The sequence below is a fragment of the Pseudophryne corroboree genome, chromosome 7, assembly GCF_028390025.1.
Source record: "Pseudophryne corroboree isolate aPseCor3 chromosome 7, aPseCor3.hap2, whole genome shotgun sequence".
NCBI lineage: Eukaryota > Metazoa > Chordata > Amphibia > Anura > Myobatrachidae > Pseudophryne > Pseudophryne corroboree.
The window spans coordinates 392481592-392501361 of NC_086450.1; the positions used below are offsets into that span (position 1 = coordinate 392481592).

At 47.1% G+C, this 19770-nt stretch overlaps 1 protein-coding gene across 4 annotated transcripts in view; it reads right to left on the bottom strand.

Annotated features, from left to right (window-relative positions):
- Positions 1-19770, bottom strand: part of SNX8 (sorting nexin 8) — an 87047-nt gene that overhangs the window by 19707 nt on the left and 47570 nt on the right. For all 4 annotated transcript variants that reach the window (XM_063934618.1, XM_063934617.1, XM_063934619.1 and 1 more), the window contains exons 4-7: positions 12746-12867; positions 11624-11704; positions 4845-5005; positions 3606-3738 (exon numbers count right to left, since the gene is read on the bottom strand). In XM_063934618.1, coding sequence (XP_063790688.1) covers positions 3606-3738; positions 4845-5005; positions 11624-11704; positions 12746-12867 — 497 coding nt within the window. The remainder of the gene's footprint in view (positions 1-3605; positions 3739-4844; positions 5006-11623; positions 11705-12745; positions 12868-19770) is intronic.

The following is a 19770-nucleotide window of genomic DNA, read 5'->3' on the forward strand; positions in this document are numbered from 1 at the left end:
TCAGCACCGGCCGTTGTTGAAGCAGGGGTCTAGCCTGACTTAGGGCATTGTAAATGGCCCAAAGTTCCAGAACATTTATGTGTAGGGAAGTCTCCTGACTTTTCCATAGGCCTTGGAAGTTTCTTCCCTGTGTGACTGCCCCCCAGCCTTGAAGGCTGGCATCCGTGGTCACCAGGACCCAGTCCTGTATGCCGAATCTGCGGCCCCCTAGAAGATGTGCAGTCACCACCACAGCGACACCCTGGCCCTTGGAGACAGGGTTATCCGCCGATGCATCTGAGAATGCGACCCGGACCACTTGTCCAACAGATCCCACTGGAAGATCCTTGCATGGGACTTGGCGAATGGAAATTCTTCGTAAGAAGCTACCACCTTTCCCAAGGCTCGCGTGCATAGATGCACCGATACCTGTATTTGTATTAGGAGGTCTCCGTCTAGAGACGCCAACTCCTTGGACTTCACCTCCGGGAGAAACCCTTTTTATCCTGTTCTGTGTCCAGAACCATACCCAGGAACAGTAGACGCGTCGTAGGAACGAGCTGTGACTTTGGAATATTCAGAATCCAGCCGTGCTGTTGTAGCACTTCCCGAGATAGTGCTACTCCGACGAACAACTGCTCCCTGGACCTCGCCTTTATAAGGAGATCGTCCAAGTACGGGATAAGTACTTCGGCCATTACCTTGGTAAATACCCTCGGTGCCGGGGACAGACCAACGGCAACGTCTGGAATTGGTAATGACAATCCTGTACCACAATTTTGAGGTACACCTGGTGACGAGGGTAAATAGGGACATGCAAGTAAGTATCCTTGATGTCCAGTGATACCCTGAAATTTTCCAGGCTTGCAATAATCGCCCTGAGCGATTCCATTTTGAACTTGAACCTTCGTATATAAGGGTTCAAGGATTTCAATTTTAGAATGGGTCTCACCGAACCATCTGGTTTCGGTACCACAACATTTTGGAATAGTAACCCCGGCCTTGTTGAAAGAGGGGTACCTTGATTTCACCTGCTGGAAGTACAGCTTGTGAATTGCCGCCAGTACTACCTTTCTCCGAGGGCAGCAGGCAAGGCTGATGTGAGGCAACGGCGAGGGGGAGTCGTCTCGAACTCCAGCCTGTATCCCTGTGATACTACTTGCAGAACCTAGGGATCCACCTGTGGGCAAGCCCACTGATCCCTGCAGTTCCCGAGACGCGCCCCCACCGCACCTGTCTCCACCTGTGGAGCCCAAGCGTCATGCGGTGGACTCAGAGGAAGCGAGGGAAGATATTTGATCCTGGAACTGGCTGACTAGTGCAGCTTTTTCCTTCTTCCCTCGTCTCTGTGCAGAAAGGAAGCGCCTTTGACCCGCTTGCTTTTCTGAAGCCGAAAGGACTGTACCTGAAAATACGGTGCTTTCTTTAGGCTTTTGTGAGGAAACCTGAGGTAAAACATTTTCTTCCCAGCTGTTGCTGTGGATACGAGGTCCCAGAGACCATCCCCAAACAATTCCTCACCCTTATAAGGCAGAATCTCCATGTGCCTTTTAAATGCTGCATCACCTGTCCACTGCCGGGTTTCTACTACCCTCCTGGCAGAATGGACATTGCATTAATTCTGGATGCCAGCCGGCAATATCCCTCTGTGCATCCTTTATATATAAGACAACGTCTTTAATATGCTCAATGTTAGCAAATATTATTATCCCTGTCTTAGCGTATTAATATTATCTGACAGGGTGTCAGACCACGCTGCAGCAGCACTATTTATACTGAGGCAATTGCAGGTTTCAGTATATAACCTGAGTGTGTAAATACAGACTTCAGGATCGCCTCCTGCTTTTTATCAGCAGGTTCCTTCAAGGTGGCCGTATCCTAAGACGGCAGTGCCACCTTTTGACAAACGTGTGAGCGCCTTATCCACCCTAAGGGATATCTCCCAACGTGACCTATCCTCTGGCGGGAAAGGGTACGCCATCAGTAACTTTTTAGAAATAACCAGTTTCTTATCGGGGGAAACCACGCTTCTTTACACACTTCATTCATTCATCTGATGGGGGAACAAAACAGTGGCTGTTTTTTCTCCCCAAAAATAAAACCCTTTTTATGTGGTACTTGGGTTTATGTCAGAAAATGCGTAACACATTTTTCATTGCCGAGATCATGTAACGGATGTTCCTAGTGGATTGTGTATATGTCTCAACCTCGTCGACACTGGAGTCAGACTCCGTGTCGACATCTGTGTCTGCCATCTGAGGTAACGGGCGTTGTTTTGAGCCCCTGATGGCCTTTGAGACGCCTGGGCAGACGCGGGCTGAGAAGCCGGCTGTCCCACAGCTGTTACGTCATCCAGCCTTTTATGTAAGGAGTTGACACTGTCGGTTAATACCTTCCACCTATCCATCCACTCTGGTGTCGGCCCCACAGGGGGCGACATCCCATTTATCGGCCTCTGCTCCGCCTCCACGTAACCTTCCTCATCCAACATGTCGACACAGCCGTACCGACACACCGCACACACACAGGGAATGCTCTGACTGAGGACAGGACCCCACAAAGTCCTTTGGGGAGACCGAGAGAGAGTATGCCAGCACACACCAGAGCGCTATATAATGCAGGGATTAACACTATAACTGAGTGATTTTTCCCCAAATAGCTGCTTGTATACATATATTGCGCCTAAATTTAGTGCCCCCCCTCTTTTTAACCCTTTGAGCCTGAAAACTACAGGGGAGAGCCTGTGGAGCTGTCTTCCAGCTGCACTGTGAAGAGAAAATGGCGCCAGTGTGCTGAGGGAGAAGCCCCGCCCCCTTTTCGGCGGACTTTCTCCCGCTTTTTCTGTGATACTGGCAGGGGTAATTTTACATCTATATAGCCTCTGGGACTATATATGATGTATATTTTGCCAGCCAAGGTGTTATTTATTGCCCTCAGGGCCCCCCCCCCCCCCCCCCCCCCAGCGCCCTGCACCCATCAGTGACCGAAGTGTGAGGTGTACATGAGGAGCAATGGCGCACAGCTGCAGTGCTGTGCGCTACCTTGGTGAAGACCGAAGTCTTCTGTCGACGATTTTCCGGACCTTCTTCGTGCTTCTGGCTATGTAAGGGGGACGGCGGCGCGGCTCCGGGAACAAACACCAAGGTCGGGTCCTGCGGTCGATCCCTCTGGAGCTAATGGTGTCCAGTAGCCTAAGAAGCCCAAACTACCACCTGTTAGGTAGGTTCGCTTCTTCTCCCCTTAGTCCCTCGCTGCAGTGAGTCTGTTGCCAGCAGATCTCACTGAAAATAAAAAACCTAAATATACTTTCTTTCTAGGTGCTCAGGAGAGCCCCTAGTGTGCATCCAGCTCAGCCGGGCACAGAAATCTAACTGAGGTCTGGAGGAGGGTCTTAGTGGGAGGAGCCAGTGCACACCAGGTAGTCCTAAAGCTTTCTTTAGTTGTGCCCAGTCTCCTGCGGAGCCGCTAATCCCCATGGTCCTTACGGAGTCCCAGCATCCACTTAGGACGTTAGAGAAATACATAACAAAATGCAATACCATTTATTGTGATATTCTAGAACTGTGCTGTAAAATCAGGAGATCTGCAATAGTGAAGGAATACTGTATAAAGCCTTTATAACATACCTGCTGTGCAGCTTTGTCAGCGAGCAGGGCAAACTCAACAGAGAGCCCCTTAAGTGCCTGTTTCAACGCACCCCATGAGCTGTGAGTGCGTGAAGCCCAAGAGGGAAGTGGAGTAGAGTCGGAACCCAAGGCACTAGACAGGAAGAAGTAATGGTCAATAACATCGTAGTACATACAAGCCCAGTGTATGTTCCTCCAAGCTAAAAGGTGCTTACTCAGGCTCCACAGATCAGAGCCATTTCACACAATCTCTGTCTTTACTTTTGCGGAGGATGGGAACAGAGTATATTGGAACACACTTGCCAGAATAAAATAAATCCTCAATAATTGTAATTACTGATAGAGTATAGCAGTTTATTGGACATTAAGGTTAACTATGTACCAATTGGGTTGCCTTTATAATGCTGGCTGTCAGGATCCTGGCGTTCAGGAAACCGACGCTGCAATTCCGACAGCCGACATATTACAGGCAGTCTGAATGCCGACACCCGCCCGTAATTCCCACTCGGCTGGTGGGCCCGCACCACCAACCGAGTGGGAATAGAACACTACGTTCGCCACCGGGCCCAAAGCATTGCGAGCACAGCGATCCCGCGAGGGGACTCGCTGACGGTGTACCGGCAGTCGAGATGCCGCTGTCGGTATACTGACAGCCGGCATCCCGTCAGCCTATATATCATACCCATACTGTACCAATGGGATAAGGGAGCAAAAAAAAAAAACCCATTACAGGTTGAGTATCCCTTATCCAAAATGCTTGGGACCAGAAGTATTTTGGATATCGGATTTTTCCGTATTTTGGAATAATTGCATACCATAATGAGATATCATGGCAATGGGACCTAAATCTAAGCACAGAATGCATTTATGTTTTATATGCACCTTATACAAACAGCCTGAAGGTAATTTTAGCCAATATTTTTTATAACTTTGTGCATTAAACAAAGTGTGTCTACATTCACACAATTTATTTATGTTTCATATACACCTTATATACACAGTCTGAAGGTCATTTAATACAATATTTTTAATAACTGTGTGTATTAAACAAAGTTTGTGTACATTGAGCCATCAGAAAACAAAAGTTTCACTATCTCACTCTCGCTCAAAAAGGTCCGTATTTCGGAATATTCCGTATTTCGGATATTTGGATATGGGATACTCAACCTGTAATAAGAAAGAAAATCTGGGATTGGTAATTATTGATGCAAAAACATTTAATGAGCATGATGGCTCTACCTTAGTTCCTTGCCGAAGCCTAGAAGATCGGTGGCATTATCGATGGCTCGTGCAGCCATCCTCTCCGCGCGATCCCGCAGCTTGTAAAAGCTGTTGAAGATGTTCCTGATCAACTCTCTGCTGGCTGCAAACTGGACTTGGATATCAGCTGGGAGGAAATCCTGGTAGGACAGCAGCAAAACGACAGGATGTCAGGAAAATTCCATCTCAAAATGTGTGAATCAGGGAAAAGAAATCCATATGTATCAATGCAATCATTACATTTATAAATTCTGTTAATATTATTCTTCTTTATATGGCACCATAAGGGGTCCCCAGTGCCTTACAAAGTACAGAAACAGTATGAACACAACTAGAAGAAAAAATAAGATTTTACTTACCGATAAATCTATTTCTCGTAGTCCGTAGTGGATGCTGGGACTCCGTAAGGACCATGGGGAATAGCGGCTCCGCAGGAGACAGGGCACAAAATAAAAGCTTGAGATATCAGGTGGTGTGCACTGGCTCCTCCCCCTATGACCCTCCTCCAAGCCAGTTAGGATACTGTGCCCGGACGAGCGTACATAATAAGGAAGGATATTGAATCCCGGGTAAGACTCATACCAGCCACACCAATCACACCGTACAACTCGTGATCTGAACCCAGTCAACAGTATGATAAATTTAAAGGAGCCTCTGAAAGGATGGCTCAACAATAATAACCCGAATTTTTTGTAACAATAACTATATACAAGTATTGCAGACAATCCGCACTAGGGATGGGCGCCCAGCATCCACTACGGACTACGAGAAATAGATTTATCGGTAAGTAAAATCTTATTTTCTCTAACGTCCTAAGTGGATGCTGGGACTCCGTAAGGACCATGGGGATTATACCAAAGCTCCCAAACGGGCGGGAGAGTGCGGATGACTCTGCAGCACCGAATGAGAGAACTCCAGGTCCTCCTCAGCCAGGGTATCAAATTTGTAGAATTTAGCAAACGTGTTTGCCCCTGACCAAGTAGCTGCTCGGCAAAGTTGTAAAGCCGAGACCCCTCGGGCAGCCGCCCAAGATGAGCCCACTTTCCTTGTGGAATGGGCTTTTACTGATTTTGGCTGTGGCAATCCTGCCACGGAATGTGCAAGCTGAATTGTACTACAAATCCAACGAGCAATCGTCTGCTTTGAAGCAGGAGCACCCAGCTTGTTGGGTGCATACAGGATAAACAGCGAGTCAGTTTTCCTGACTCCAGCCGTCCTGGAAACATATATTTTCAAGGCCCTGACAACGTCCAGCAACTTAGAGTCCTCTAAGTCCCTAGTAGCCGCAGGTACCACAATAGGTTGGTTCATGTGAAATGCAGAAACCACCTTAGGTAGAAATTGAGGACGAGTCCTCAATTCCGCCCTGTCAGAATGAAAATTTAGGTAAGGGCTTTTACATGATAAAGCCGCCAATTCTGACACACGCCTAGCTGAAGCCAAGGCCAACAGCATCGACACCTTCCACGTGAGATATTTTAAATCTACCGTAGACAATGGTTCAAACCAGTGTGATTTTAGAAATCTCAACACAACATTGAGATCCCAAGGTGCCACTGGAGGCACAAAAGGAGGCTGTATGTGCAGCACCCCTTTCACAAAAGTCTGAACTTCAGGTACTGAAGCCAGTTCTTTCTGGAAGAATATCGACAGGGCCGAAATTTGAACCTTAATGGACCCTAATTTTAGGCCCATAGACAGTCCTGTTTGCAGGAAATGCAAGAAACGACCCAGTTGAAATTCCTGTGTAGGGGCCTTCTTGGCCTCACACCACGCAACATATTTACGCCAAATGCGGTGATAATGTTTTGCGGTTACTTCCTTTCTGGCTTTTACCAGAGTAGGGATGACTTCTTCTGGAATGCCCTTGTCCTTCAGGATCCGGCGTTCAACCGCCATGCCGTCAAACGCAGCCGCGGTAAGTCTTGGAACAGACAAGGCCCCTGCAGTAGCAGGTCCTGTCTTAGAGGTAGAGGCCACGGTTCGTCCGTGAGCATCTCTGGAAGTTCCGGGTACCAAGACCTTCTTGGCCAATCCGGAACCACGAGTATAGTTCTTACTCCTCTCCTTCTTATGATTCTCAATACTTTCGGTATGAGGGGCAGAGGAGGGAATACATACACTGACTGGTACACCCACGGCGTTACCAGAGCGTCCACTGCTATTGCCTGAGGGTCCCTTGACCTGGCGCAATATCTGTCCAGTTTTTTGTTTAGACGTGACGCCATCATGTCCACCTTTGGTCTTTCCCAACGGTTTACAATTTGGTGGAAGACTTCTGGGTGAAGTCCCCACTCTCCCGGGTGAAGGTCGTGTCTGCTGAGGAAGTCTGCTTCCCAGTTGTCCACTCCTGGAATGAACACTGCTGACAGTGCTATCACATGATTTTCCGCCCAGCGAAGAATCCTTGCAGTTTCTGCCATTGCCCTCCTGCTTCTCGTGCCGCCCTGTCTGTTTATGTGGGCGACTGACGTGATGTTGTCCGACTGGATCAACACCGCCTGACCCTGAAGCAGAGGTTTTGCTTGAATTAAGGCATTGTAAATGGCCCTTAGTTCTAGAATGTTTATATGAAGAGATGTTTCCATGCTTGACCACAAGCCCTGGAAATTCCTTCCCTGTGTGACTGCTCCCCAGCCTCTCAGGCTGGCATCCGTGGTTACCAGGATCCAATCCTGAATGCCAAATCTGCGGCCCTCTAGTAGATGAGCCCTCTGAAGCCACCACAGGAGAGACACCCTTGTCCTTGGCGACAGGGTTATCCGTTGATGCATCTGAAGATGCGATCCGGACCATTTTCCCAGTAGATCCCACTGAAAAGTTCTTGCATGGAATCTTCCGAATGGAATCGCTTCGTAAGAAGCCACCATTTTTCCCAGGACCCTTGTGCACTGATGCACTGAGACCTGTCCTGGTTTTAGGAGGTTCCTGACTAGCTCGGATAACTCCCTGGCCTTCTCCTCCGGGAGAAACACCTTCTTCTGGACTGTGTCCAGAATCATTCCTAAGAACAGTAGACGTGTCGTTGGAATCAGCTGCAATTTTGGAATATTTAGAATCCATCCGTGCTGACTTAGCACTACCTGAGATAGTGCCACTCCGACTTCTAACTGTTCCTTGGTTCTTGCCCTTATCAGGAGATCGTCCAAGTAAGGGATAATTAAGATGCCTTTTCTTTGTAGAAGAATCATCATTTCGGCCATTACCTTGGTAAAGACCCGAGGCGCCGTGGACAATCCAAACGGCAGCGTCTGAAACTGATAATGACAGTTTTGTACTACAAACCTGAGGTACCCTTGGTGAGAAGGATATATTGGGACGTGGAGATAAGCATCCTTGATGTCCAGCGACACCATATAGTCCCCCTCTTCCAGGTTCGCTATCACCGCTCTGAGTGACTCCATCTTGAATTTGAACCTTTTTATGTAAGTGTTCAAAGATTTTAGATTTAATATTGGTCTCACCGAGCCGTCCGGCTTCGGTACCACAAATAGTGTGGAATAATACCCCTTCCCCTGTTGTAAGAGGGGTACCTTGATTATCACCTGCTGGGAGTACAGCTTGTGAATGGCTTCCAGAACTGCCTCCCTGTCGGAGGGAGACTTTGGTAAAGCAGACTTCAGGAACCGATGAGGAGGAAACGCCTCGAATTCCAGTTTGTACCCCTGTGATACTACCTGTAGAATCCAGGGATCCACTTGCGAGTGAGCCCACTGCGCGTTGAAATACTTGAGACGGGCCCCCACCGTGTCTGAGTCTGCTTGTAAAGCCCCAGCGTCATGCTGAAGACTTGGCAGAAGCAGGGGAGGGCTTCTGCTCCTGGGAAGCGGCTGCATGGTGCTGCCTTTTTCCTCTTCCTCTGCCCTTGGGCAGAAAAGAGTGACCTTTTGCTCGCTTGTACTTATGGGAACGAAAGGACTGAGTTTGAAAAGACTGTGTCTTTTTCTGTTGATGTGAAGTAACCTGGGGTAAAAAGGTGGATTTTCCAGCCGTTGCCGTGGCCACCAGGTCTGTTAGACCAGCCCCAAATAACTCCTCCCCCTTATACGGCAATACTTCCATGTGCCGTTTGGAATCTGCGTCCCCTGACCACTGTCTGGTCCATAATGCTCTTCTGGCAGAGATGGACATTGCGCTTACTCTTGATGCCAGGGTACAAATATCCCTCTGCGCATCACGCATATATAGCAATGCATCCTTTAAATGTTCTATAGTTAACAGAATATTGTCCCTATCCAGGGTATCAATATTCTCAGTCAGGGAATCCGCCCATGCGACTCCAGCACTGCACATCCAGGCTGATGCGATTGCTGGTCGCAGTATAACACCAGTATGTGTGTATATACTTTTCAGGATATTTTCCAGCCTCCTATCAGCTGGTTCTTTGAGGGTGGCCGTATCAGGGGACGGTAACGCTACTTGTTTAGATAAACGTGTGAGCGCCTTACCTACCCTAGGGGGTGTTTCCCACCGTGCCCTAACCTCTGACGGGAAAGGGTATAGTGCTAATAACTTATTAGAAATTAGCTGTTTTTTATCGGGGGAAACCCACGCTTTATCACACACACCTCATTTATTTCCTCAGACTCAGGAAAAACTATTGGCAGTTTTTTCACACCCCACATAATACCCGCCTTTGAGGTATTTGTAGTGTCAGAAAGGTTCAATGCCTCTTTCATTGCCGTGATCATGTAACGTGTGGCCCTACTGGACATTACGTTTGTCTCGTCACCGTCGACACTAGATTCAGTATCTGTATCTGGATCCGTGTCGACCCACTGAGGTAGCGGCCGTTTTAGGGCCCCTGAGGGTGTCTGAGACGCCTGAACAGGCACTAATTGATTTGCCGGCTTTCTCATGTCGTCAACAGTTTTTTGTAAATTGCTGACATTATCACTTAATTGCTTAAACACAATCATCCAGTCAGGTGTCGACTCCCTAGGGGGTGACATCACTAACACAGGCAACTGCTCCGCCTCCACCTCATTTTCCTCCTCATACATGTCGACACACGCGTACCGACACACAGCACACACACCGGGAATGCTCTGATAGAGGACAGGACCCCACTTAGCCCTTTGGAGAGACAGAGGGAGAGTCTGCCAGCACACACCCAGCGCTATATATATATATATAGGGATAACCTTATATAAGTGTTAATCCCTTATAGCTGCTGTTAATCTAGTTATTTGCTGCCAAAATGCCCCCCCTTCTCTTTTTTACCCTGAATCAGATGCAGTACTGCAGGGGAGAATCAGGGAGCCGTCCTTCCAGCGGAGCTGTGAGGGAATAATGGCGCCAGTGTGCTGAGGAGATAGGCCCCGCCCCTTCACGACGTCCTTAACTCCCGCTTTTTTGTGTAAAATGGCAGGGGAAAAAATACATCCATATAGCCCTGGAGCTATATGTGATGTATTCCTTTTGCCAGCTAAGGTATATGTGTGTTATATTGCGTCTCAGGGCGCTCCCCCCCAGCGCCCTGCACCCTCAGTGACCGGAGTGTGAAGTGTGCTGAGAGCAATGGCGCACAGCTGCGGTGCTGTGCGCTACCTTAGTCTTGAAGACAGGATGTCTTCTGCCGCCGCTTTCACCGGACCTTCGTCTCTTCTGGCTCTGTAAGGGGGACGGCGGCGCGGCTCCGGTGACCCATCCAGGCTGAACCTGTGATCGTCCCTCTGGAGCTAACGTCCAGTAGCCTAAGAAGCCCAATCCACTCTGCACTCAGGTGAGTTCGCTTCTTCTCCCCTTAGTCCCACGATGCAGTGAGCCTGTTGCCAGCAGGACTCACTGAAAATAAAAAAACCTAACTAAACTTTTATTCTAAGCAGCTCTGGAGAGCTACCTAGTTTGCACCCTTCTCGGCCGGGCACAAAAATCTAACTGGCTTGGAGGAGGGTCATAGGGGGAGGAGCCAGTGCACACCACCTGATATCTCAAGCTTTTATTTTGTGCCCTGTCTCCTGCGGAGCCGCTATTCCCCATGGTCCTTACGGAGTCCCAGCATCCACTTAGGACGTTAGAGAAAAACAAAAGGCTGACAGTACGTAACATTGCAGGATATGAACAAGGTGCATAAACATTGCTGCATCATAACACCCAAACATGAAGAGGGGTGGCCAAACCCGAAGGTTTGGTGCTGTTTTTGGAAGTGGGGAGGAGATGACTGTATAAGGGTGGGTATGCATCAGGCCGATATCGCCACAATTTGCTGTATCAGAACGATAAATCATGCATATCGTCTGATGTGTATGTTCAATTTCGGGCTCCTGCGGGTCACATGCAACATCTTCCGGTCGGCTGGACTACACTGCATGAAGCACTGTGCATATTAAAACAAGTACGGAACGTCATATTGTTCTGTTGTTCATTAAATCATCTGAGGCGTACGGCCAGGGGATGGTCCGAGATGAAGGGAAATCGGCCGGATTGGCCGTCGTTCTGATGTGTACCCACCCTAAGTGAGGGAAGGAAGAGCACATGAGAGCTTACAATCTATTATCTGCAAGACTCATACAGAGGTGCCCAGTAGTCATTGTAGTGTATGGAATGGAAGACTAGTCAGCTATAGGCTGTAGATGGAGCACCCGTTTCTCTAGCAGGGCTTCCTACTGAAGACCCTGTACAACAAACATGAAACATGTCATTCATTTGCAGAGAAAATTCTATACTTTGCATGAAATCGGAATCTCATGTCAGAGATAAAAGGGAAGACTACAATTATCTAAATGTATCGCTATCCTATACATAATAATACATACCTTGGCTTGTGCTGCAAGATTAGACGTTATGTATTCATCTCCTACCCCACGGATAGAGTCACGCATTTTATTCTGTATATCCTAAAGTAAAAAGGCACAAAAACATTTTCATGATAGCCATTTAGATATATTTGCCTTCACTAAATGTCAGCGTCACACAGATGTTACAGAACATTGCACTTTCAGGGGGAGATGTAGCTATAGAGAACATGTGGATGTATTGCCCATAACAACCAATCAGATTCTAAATACTGTATTTTGTAGTACATTCTGTAAAGTTGCTATGGGCAACATCTACACTTGTCGTCTGTAGAATGTTTGATAAGGATCAGTATGATATCTCGGCTGTCGGGAACCCGCGGTCAGGAGATCCCGGGATCGGTCGCCACAGGGTTAGATTCTCCCTCGGATGGTGGATTCCAGCCGGCGGTCAGGATTCCAACAGCCAGTAAATTGCCTCCATTATCCACTCAGTGAGAAAGTAACAGCATTCCAGTGCCTTTGTGCAGTGAAACCTCGGAATGGGATGCGCGATTTCCACTGTGCACAAGCGGTTATACCTCTGCCTTCAGAATCACAGGCTATAATGTTCTCCGAGGTCCTCATATCTCCAATAAGGCATAAATAATTTTCATAAACCTGCCCCGGTAATCACATGACAATTTTGTGGATTTTACATACAATGGCTCCTCAATCCCACATCCCACTGTCATGTTACCGACTGAAATACAGAAATCACAATTACCCACTACTGTAATATAGGTGATGATCCTAGAAGGCCAAATACCTTTCCCAATAAGACAGAAGACATTATCAGAAATTTTGGTGAAGGTTTTATTGTGGGTTTTTTTTTTACCACCTTGGTTTAAGAAAAAAAAAATCTCACGTATTTTTTACATTTATTAACTAGATTCCAAACTACGGGCCAGATTTATTAGGTCTTGAAGAGTGATAATTATTTTCTGCTTTTTAATCTTGCTATTTTCATCCATGAATAACGTACAGGCACTACAGGAATACATCATTGTAGGAGGGACGAAATTTTTTCCAAACGCTACAGCAAATCATTCTTTAGAACCACCATTATTATTATTTGCCAGTCTCCTGCTAGTCCACACTCACCTGGCCGTTATACGACAGGAACATATTCACAAGCACGTCATCCCAGAAAGAAGGGTGCCTAGACACCAGATTGATAAACCTCTTCAGCGCCCGTCTGCGAGATTCTATAAACTCGCGGTCAGCTGGAGAAATATAAAAAGAGAAATACAGCACGCGTTTGGTTTATTTCAGACAATGAAGCAGCACAATGGCACTGATCTAGAAAGTATACAAAGTACATTTTTCATTTACCAGCTCCCTCCATTTAATTAGCAGAACAGTAGACGTCCCAGAACAGAGACCCCAATTTTTCAGAAGTTCTCCTTCCACAGCTGCATCCTCCAGGGACTCCTGTTTGTTTATTGCATTCATGCCGTTTTATCTACCTTGGTTTGTAGACCGAGTGATCCGGCAAGAGACCATCTTATTCATTGTTTGTACTTTTTATTATTTTAGTTATTAACATACAGTGTTACACTATTTGGTGTTCTTCTCCTGCTTTAGGGGTCTATTCATGAAGCAGTGAAAAGTGTGGAGAAGTGAGTCTGTGGAGAAGTTGTCCTTGGCAACCAATCAGCTGCTCCGTACAATTGTATAGTATGCAGATTATAAATGTTACGTCAATGCTTATTGGTTGCCACGGGCAACTTCTCCACTGGCTCACTTCTCCATACGTTTCACTGCTTCATGAATAGACTAGTCATACTCCATTGAGGAACTGGTGGCGGAGTGATGAAACGTGGGTTTGGACAGAATAGGAGCACTGAATGCGGGTTTGTCTTCTTTATGTAGTAGACCACATTATCTGGTACGAGTCTCCCCATATGAGAAAACGTTAGTTGATATTAGAGTTACGCTATGGGAATCTTTTTTTCCGGTATTTTGAGCATTTTCATAGAACTTACCCATTGTATTGTATTCTCTGCTTTCATCGCTATTACCCAAAAAGGACAGCCATTATATATTTATCTGCATATGTCTAGCGCCCGGATACACAGTGGTGACATTTCTGTGGTTTGTGATATTGTCAGAAGCGTGGGGGACACTTTTATACCTACGTGTCTATGGGCAGCTTGATTGGCACCCTTATCTATATTATCTCTATTCTGTTCTGTCCTCAATGTGTTACATGACCACAGTCATGTTAGTTCTGACAAAAGTAGATTCGCTTCTAAAACATTCTCTCTTGATATATATTTACACTGTATGATTAAACCCTGCAACAGCACGCCACAAGGAAAGCGTTAATCCGTACTTCAGATAATTAGGATTGCGTGATCCTCAGAAAAAGGACTCGTCAGAATTTGACTTCCTCCCTTGAAGTGCTGATAAATAAACCGTTATCTCTTTCGAGGCCATTTTTCTCTTTCTGTAATTTCGTACTGTACAGCTATCTGCTCACCCATCAGCCCTGATCAAAGAGGGAGAAGCAGTGGCTGTGACAGTCCCATCACTGCTCGGTCTCATAATACCGTCTTTATATCCTTCCTAACAAATCTATTCTGTTTCATGAAGGACAAAAATAACTAACACACATCTCAAAGGGTTTCATCTCACTGACAGCAACACGGATCTGCACAGCTCTGACGCCATGTGACTACCGGCGCTGCTCTGAGGGAAAAAAAAGGGGGGGGGGGGGTTGGGGTATGATTTTTGATATTGCCAAATTCTATTTTCTTTTTTTTTCCCCCAGGAAAGGTTTTTTTTATTAAGAAAACCAGGATATTATAACAGTCGTCATGCATTGCAAGGTCTCTTACAGACATAGATACTTTGTAAACTTTTGTTCCACTAGAAAAGGGAATGATTGTATAAATGTGCAGTGCTTAGCGTGTTTAGTTTTGTGCAAGTACGCCTATTGTTTGCCTTGTAAATACAGGTTCACCTTCAGCATGGGGAAGCATTGCACATCCAATTGCAGAAGATGGGAAGGTGCATGTCGGGACAAATTTGCTATAAAGTGTTTCCTACCAATTCATTTGGACTAACGTCAACGTAACTAGCTACAACTGTTAATTATAATAAGAATTTACTTACCGATAATTCTATTTCTCGGAGTCCGTAGTGGATGCTGGGGTTCCTGAAAGGACCATGGGGAATAGCGGCTCCGCAGGAGACAGGGCACAAAAAGTAAAGCTTTTACAGGTCAGGTGGTGTGCACTGGCTCCTCCCCCTATGACCCTCCTCCAGACTCCAGTTAGGTACTGTGCCCGGACGAGCGTACACAATAAGGGAGGATTTTGAATCCCGGGTAAGACTCATACCAGCCACACCAATCACACCGTACAACTTGTGATCTAAACCCAGTTAACAGTATGATAACAGAGGAGCCTCTGAAAGATGGCTCCCTAAACAAAATAACCCGAAATAGTTAACAATAACTATGTACAAGTCTTGCAGATAATCCGCACTTGGGATGGGCGCCCAGCATCCACTACGGACTCCGAGAAATAGAATTATCGGTAAGTAAATTCTTATTTTCTCTATCGTCCTAAGTGGATGCTGGGGTTCCTGAAAGGACCATGGGGATTATACCAAAGCTCCCAAACGGGCGGGAAAGTGCGGATGACTCTGCAGCACCGAATGAGAGAACTCCAGGTCCTCTTTTGCCAGGGTATCAAATTTGTAAAATTTTACAAACGTGTTCTCCCCTGACCACGTAGCTGCTCGGCAGAGTTGTAATGCCGAGACCCCTCGGGCAGCCGCCCAGGATGAGCCCACCTTCCTTGTGGAATGGGCCTTAACAGAATTAGGCTGTGGTAGGCCTGCCACAGAATGTGCAAGTTGAATCGTGTTACAAATCCAACGAGCAATCGACTGCTTAGAAGCAGGTGCACCCAACTTGTTGGGTGCATACAGTATAAACAGCGAGTCAGATTTTCTGACTCCAGCCGTCCTTGAAATGTATATCTTTAAAGCTCTGACAACGTCCAACAACTTGGAGTCTTCCAAGTCGTTTGTAGCCGCAGGCACTACAATAGGCTGGTTCAGGTGAAACGCTGACACCACCTTCGGGAGAAAATGCGGACGCGTCCGCAGCTCTGCCCTATCTGAATGGAAACTTAAATAAGGACTTTTATAAGATAAAGCCGCCAGTTCTGATACTCTCCTGGCCGAAGCCAGGGCCAGTAACATAGTCACTTTCCATGTGAGATATTTCAAATCCACCTTCTTAAGTGGTTCAAACCAATGGGATTTGAGGAAATCTAAAACTACATTTAGATCCCACGGTGCCACCGGAGGCACCACAGGAGGCTGTATATGCAGTACTCCTTTGACAAAAGTCTGGACCTCAGGAACTGAGGCCAATTCTTTTTGGAAGAATATAGACAGGGCCGAAATTTGAACCTTAATAGATCCCAATTTGAGACCCATAGACAATCCTGATTGCAGGAAATGTAGGAAACGACCCAGTTGAAATTCCTTCGTCGGAGCATTCCGACCCTCGCACCATGCCACATATTTCCGCCAAATGCGGTGATAATGCTTTGCGGTGACTTCTTTCCTTGCCTTAATCAAGGTAGGAATGACTTCTTCAGGAATGCCTTTTTCTTTTAGAATCTGGCGTTCAACCGCCATGCCGTCAAACGCAGCCGCGGTAAGTCTTGAAAAAGACAAGGACCCTGCTGAGGCAGGTCCCTTCTCAGAGGTAGAGGCCACGGATCGTCCGTGACCATCTCTTGAAGTTCCGGGTACCAAGTCCTTCTTGGCCAATCCGGAGCCACTAGTATCGTTCTTACTCCTCTTTGCCGTATAATCCTCAATACCTTTGGTATGAGAGGCAGAGGAGGAAACACATATACCGACTGGTACACCCAAGGTGTTACCAGCGCATCCACAGCTATTGCCTGCGGATCTCTTGACCTGGCGCAATACCTGTCCAGTTTTTTGTTGAGGCGAGACGCCATCATGTCCACCATTGGTTTTTCCCAACGGTTTATTATCATGAGGAAAACTTCTGAATGAAGTCCCCACTCTCCCGGGTGAAGATCGTGTCTGCTGAGGAAGTCTGCTTCCCAGTTGTCCACGTCCGGGATGAATACTGCTGACAATGCTATCACGTGATTCTCCGCCCAGCGAAGGATCCTGGCAGCTTCTGCCATTGCACTCCTGCTTCTTGTGCCGCCCTGTCTGTTTACATGGGCGACTGCCGTGATGTTGTCCGACTGGATCAACACCGGTCTTCCTTGAAGCAGAGGTTCCGCCTGGTTTAGAGCATTGTAGATTGCTCTTAGTTCCAGAATGTTTATGTGAAGAGACTTTTCCAGGCTCGTCCACACTCCCTGGAAGTTTCTTCCCTGTGTGACTGCTCCCCAGCCTCTCAGGCTGGCGTCCGTGGTCACCAGGATCCAATCCTGTATGCCGAATCTGCGGCCCTCCAGTAGATGAGCCTCCTGCAACCACCACAGAAGAGATACCCTTGTCCTTGGAGACAGGGTTATCCGCTGATGCATCTGAAGATGCGATCCGGACCATTCGTCCAGCAAATCTCCCTGAAAATGTTTTGCGTGAGATCTGCCGAATGGAATCGCTTCGTAAGAAGCCACCATTTTTCCCAGGCCTCCTGTGCATAAATGCACTGATACTTGGCCTGGTTTTAGGAGGTTTCTGACTAGGTCGGATAACTCCCTGGCTTTCCCCTCCAGGAGAAATACCATTTTCTGGACTATGCCCAGAATCATTCCTGGGAACAGCAGACGTATCATCGGAAAACACAGCTGCGATTTTTGGAATATTTAGAATCCACTCGTGCTATCGTAGAACTACTTTAGATAGTTCTTTTCCGACCTCCAACTGTTCTCTGGAACTTGCCCCTTTCAGGATATCGTCCAAGTAAGGGATAATTAAGATGCCCTTTTCTTTGAAGAGAGTCATCTTTTCGGCCATTACCTTGGTAAAGGCCCGGGGTGCCGTGGATAATTCAACGGCAACTTTTGAAACTGATATTGACAGTTCTGTATCACGAACCCGATGTACCCTTGTTGAGAAGGGCAAATTTGGACATGGAGGTAATCCTTGATGTCCAGGGACACCATATAGTCCCCTTCTTTCCGGTTCGCTATCACTGCTCTGAGTGACTCCATCTTGATTTGAACCTTTATGTAAGTGTTCAAAGATTTCAGATTTAGACTATGTCTCACCAAGCCGTCTGGCTTCAGTACCACCATATAGTGTGGAAGACTAATACCCTTTTCCTTGTTGTAGGAGGGGTACTTTGATTATCACCTGCTGGAAATACAGCTTGTGAATTTTTCCCAATACTGCCTCCCTGTTGGAGGGAGCCGTTGGTAACGCAGACTTCAGGAACCTGCGAGGAAAAGATGTCTCGACTCTCCAATCTGTACCCCTGGGATAATACTAGTACGATCCAGGGGTCAACTTGCGAGTGATCCCACTGCGCGTTGAGACTCTTGAGACTACACCCCCACCTAACCTGAGTCCGCTTACACGGCCCCAGCGTCATGCTGGGGACTTGGCAGACGCGGTGGAAGGCTTCCTTTCCTGGGAAGGAGCTGTCTGCTGCAGTCTACTTCCCTTTCCTCTATGTCTGGGCAGATATGACTGGCCTTTTGCCCGCTTGCCCTCATGGGAACGGAAGGATTGAGGCTGAAAAGACGGTGTCTGTTTCTGCTGAGATGTAACTTGGGGTAAAAAGGTTGGATTTCCAGCTGTTGCCGAGACCCCCAGGTCCGTTGGACCGACCCCAAATAACTCTTTCCCTTTATACGGCCATACTTCCATGTGTCGTATGGGATATGTATCACCTGACCACTGTCGTGTCCATGACATCTTCTGGGAGATATGGATCACGCACTTATTTTGATGCCAGAGTGCACATATCCCTCTGTGCATCTCGCATACATAAATATATAATGCATCCTATTAAATGCTCTATATCAATCAAATATTTTCAGTCAGGGAAACCGACCAAGCCAACCCAGCACTGCATCTCCAGGCTGATGGCGATCGCTGGTCGCAGTATAACCACCTTATGTGTGTATATACTTTTTAGGATATTTTTCCAGCTGCCTATCAGCTGGCTCCTTGAGGGCGGCCGTATCTGGCGACGGTAACGCCACTTGATAAGCGTGTGAGCGCCTTATTCATTCCCAACGCGCCCTAACTTCTGGCGGGAAAGGGTATAACGCCAATATTTGCTATCGGGGTAAACCCACGCATCATCACACACTTTATTTTATTTTATCTGATTCAGGAAAAACTACAGGTAGTTTTTTCACTCCCACATAATACCCTTTTTTGTGGTACTTGTAGTATCAGAAATATGTAACACCTCCTTCATTGCCCTTAACGTGTGGCCCTAATAAGGAATACGTTTGTTTATTCACCGTCGACACTGGATTCAGTGTCGGTGTCTGTGTCTGTGTCGACCGACTGAGGTAAATGGGCGTTATTAAAAACCCCTGACGGTGTTTCTGAGACGCCTGGACCGGTACTAATTGTTTGTCGGCCGTCTCATGTCGTCAACCGACCTTGCAGCGTGTTGACATTCTCACGTAATTCCCTAAATAAGCCATCCATACCGGTGTCGACTCCCTAGAGAGTGACATCACCATCATAGGCAATTGCTCCGTCTCCTCCAACATCGTCCTCATACATGTCGACACACACGTACCGACACACAGCACACACACCGGGAATGCTCTGACAGAGGACAGGACCCCACTAGCCCTTTGGAGAGACAGAGGGAGAGTTTGCCAGCACACACCAAAAAAACGCTATAATTACATAGGGACAACCTTATATAAGTGTTTCTCCCTTATAGCATCTTTAATATATTTATGTCGCCAATTTAGTGCCCCCCCTCTCTGTTTAAACCCTGTTTCTGTAGTGCAGTGCAGGGGAGAGCCTGGGAGCCTTCTCTCCAGCCTTTCTGTGAGAGAAAATGGCGCTGTGTGCTGAGGAGATAGGCCCCGCCCCTTTTTCGGCGGGCTCGTCTCCCGCTATTTATTGTATTTAGGCAGGGGTTAAATATCTCCATATAGCCTCTGGGGGCTATATGTGAGGTATTTTTAGCCTTATATAGG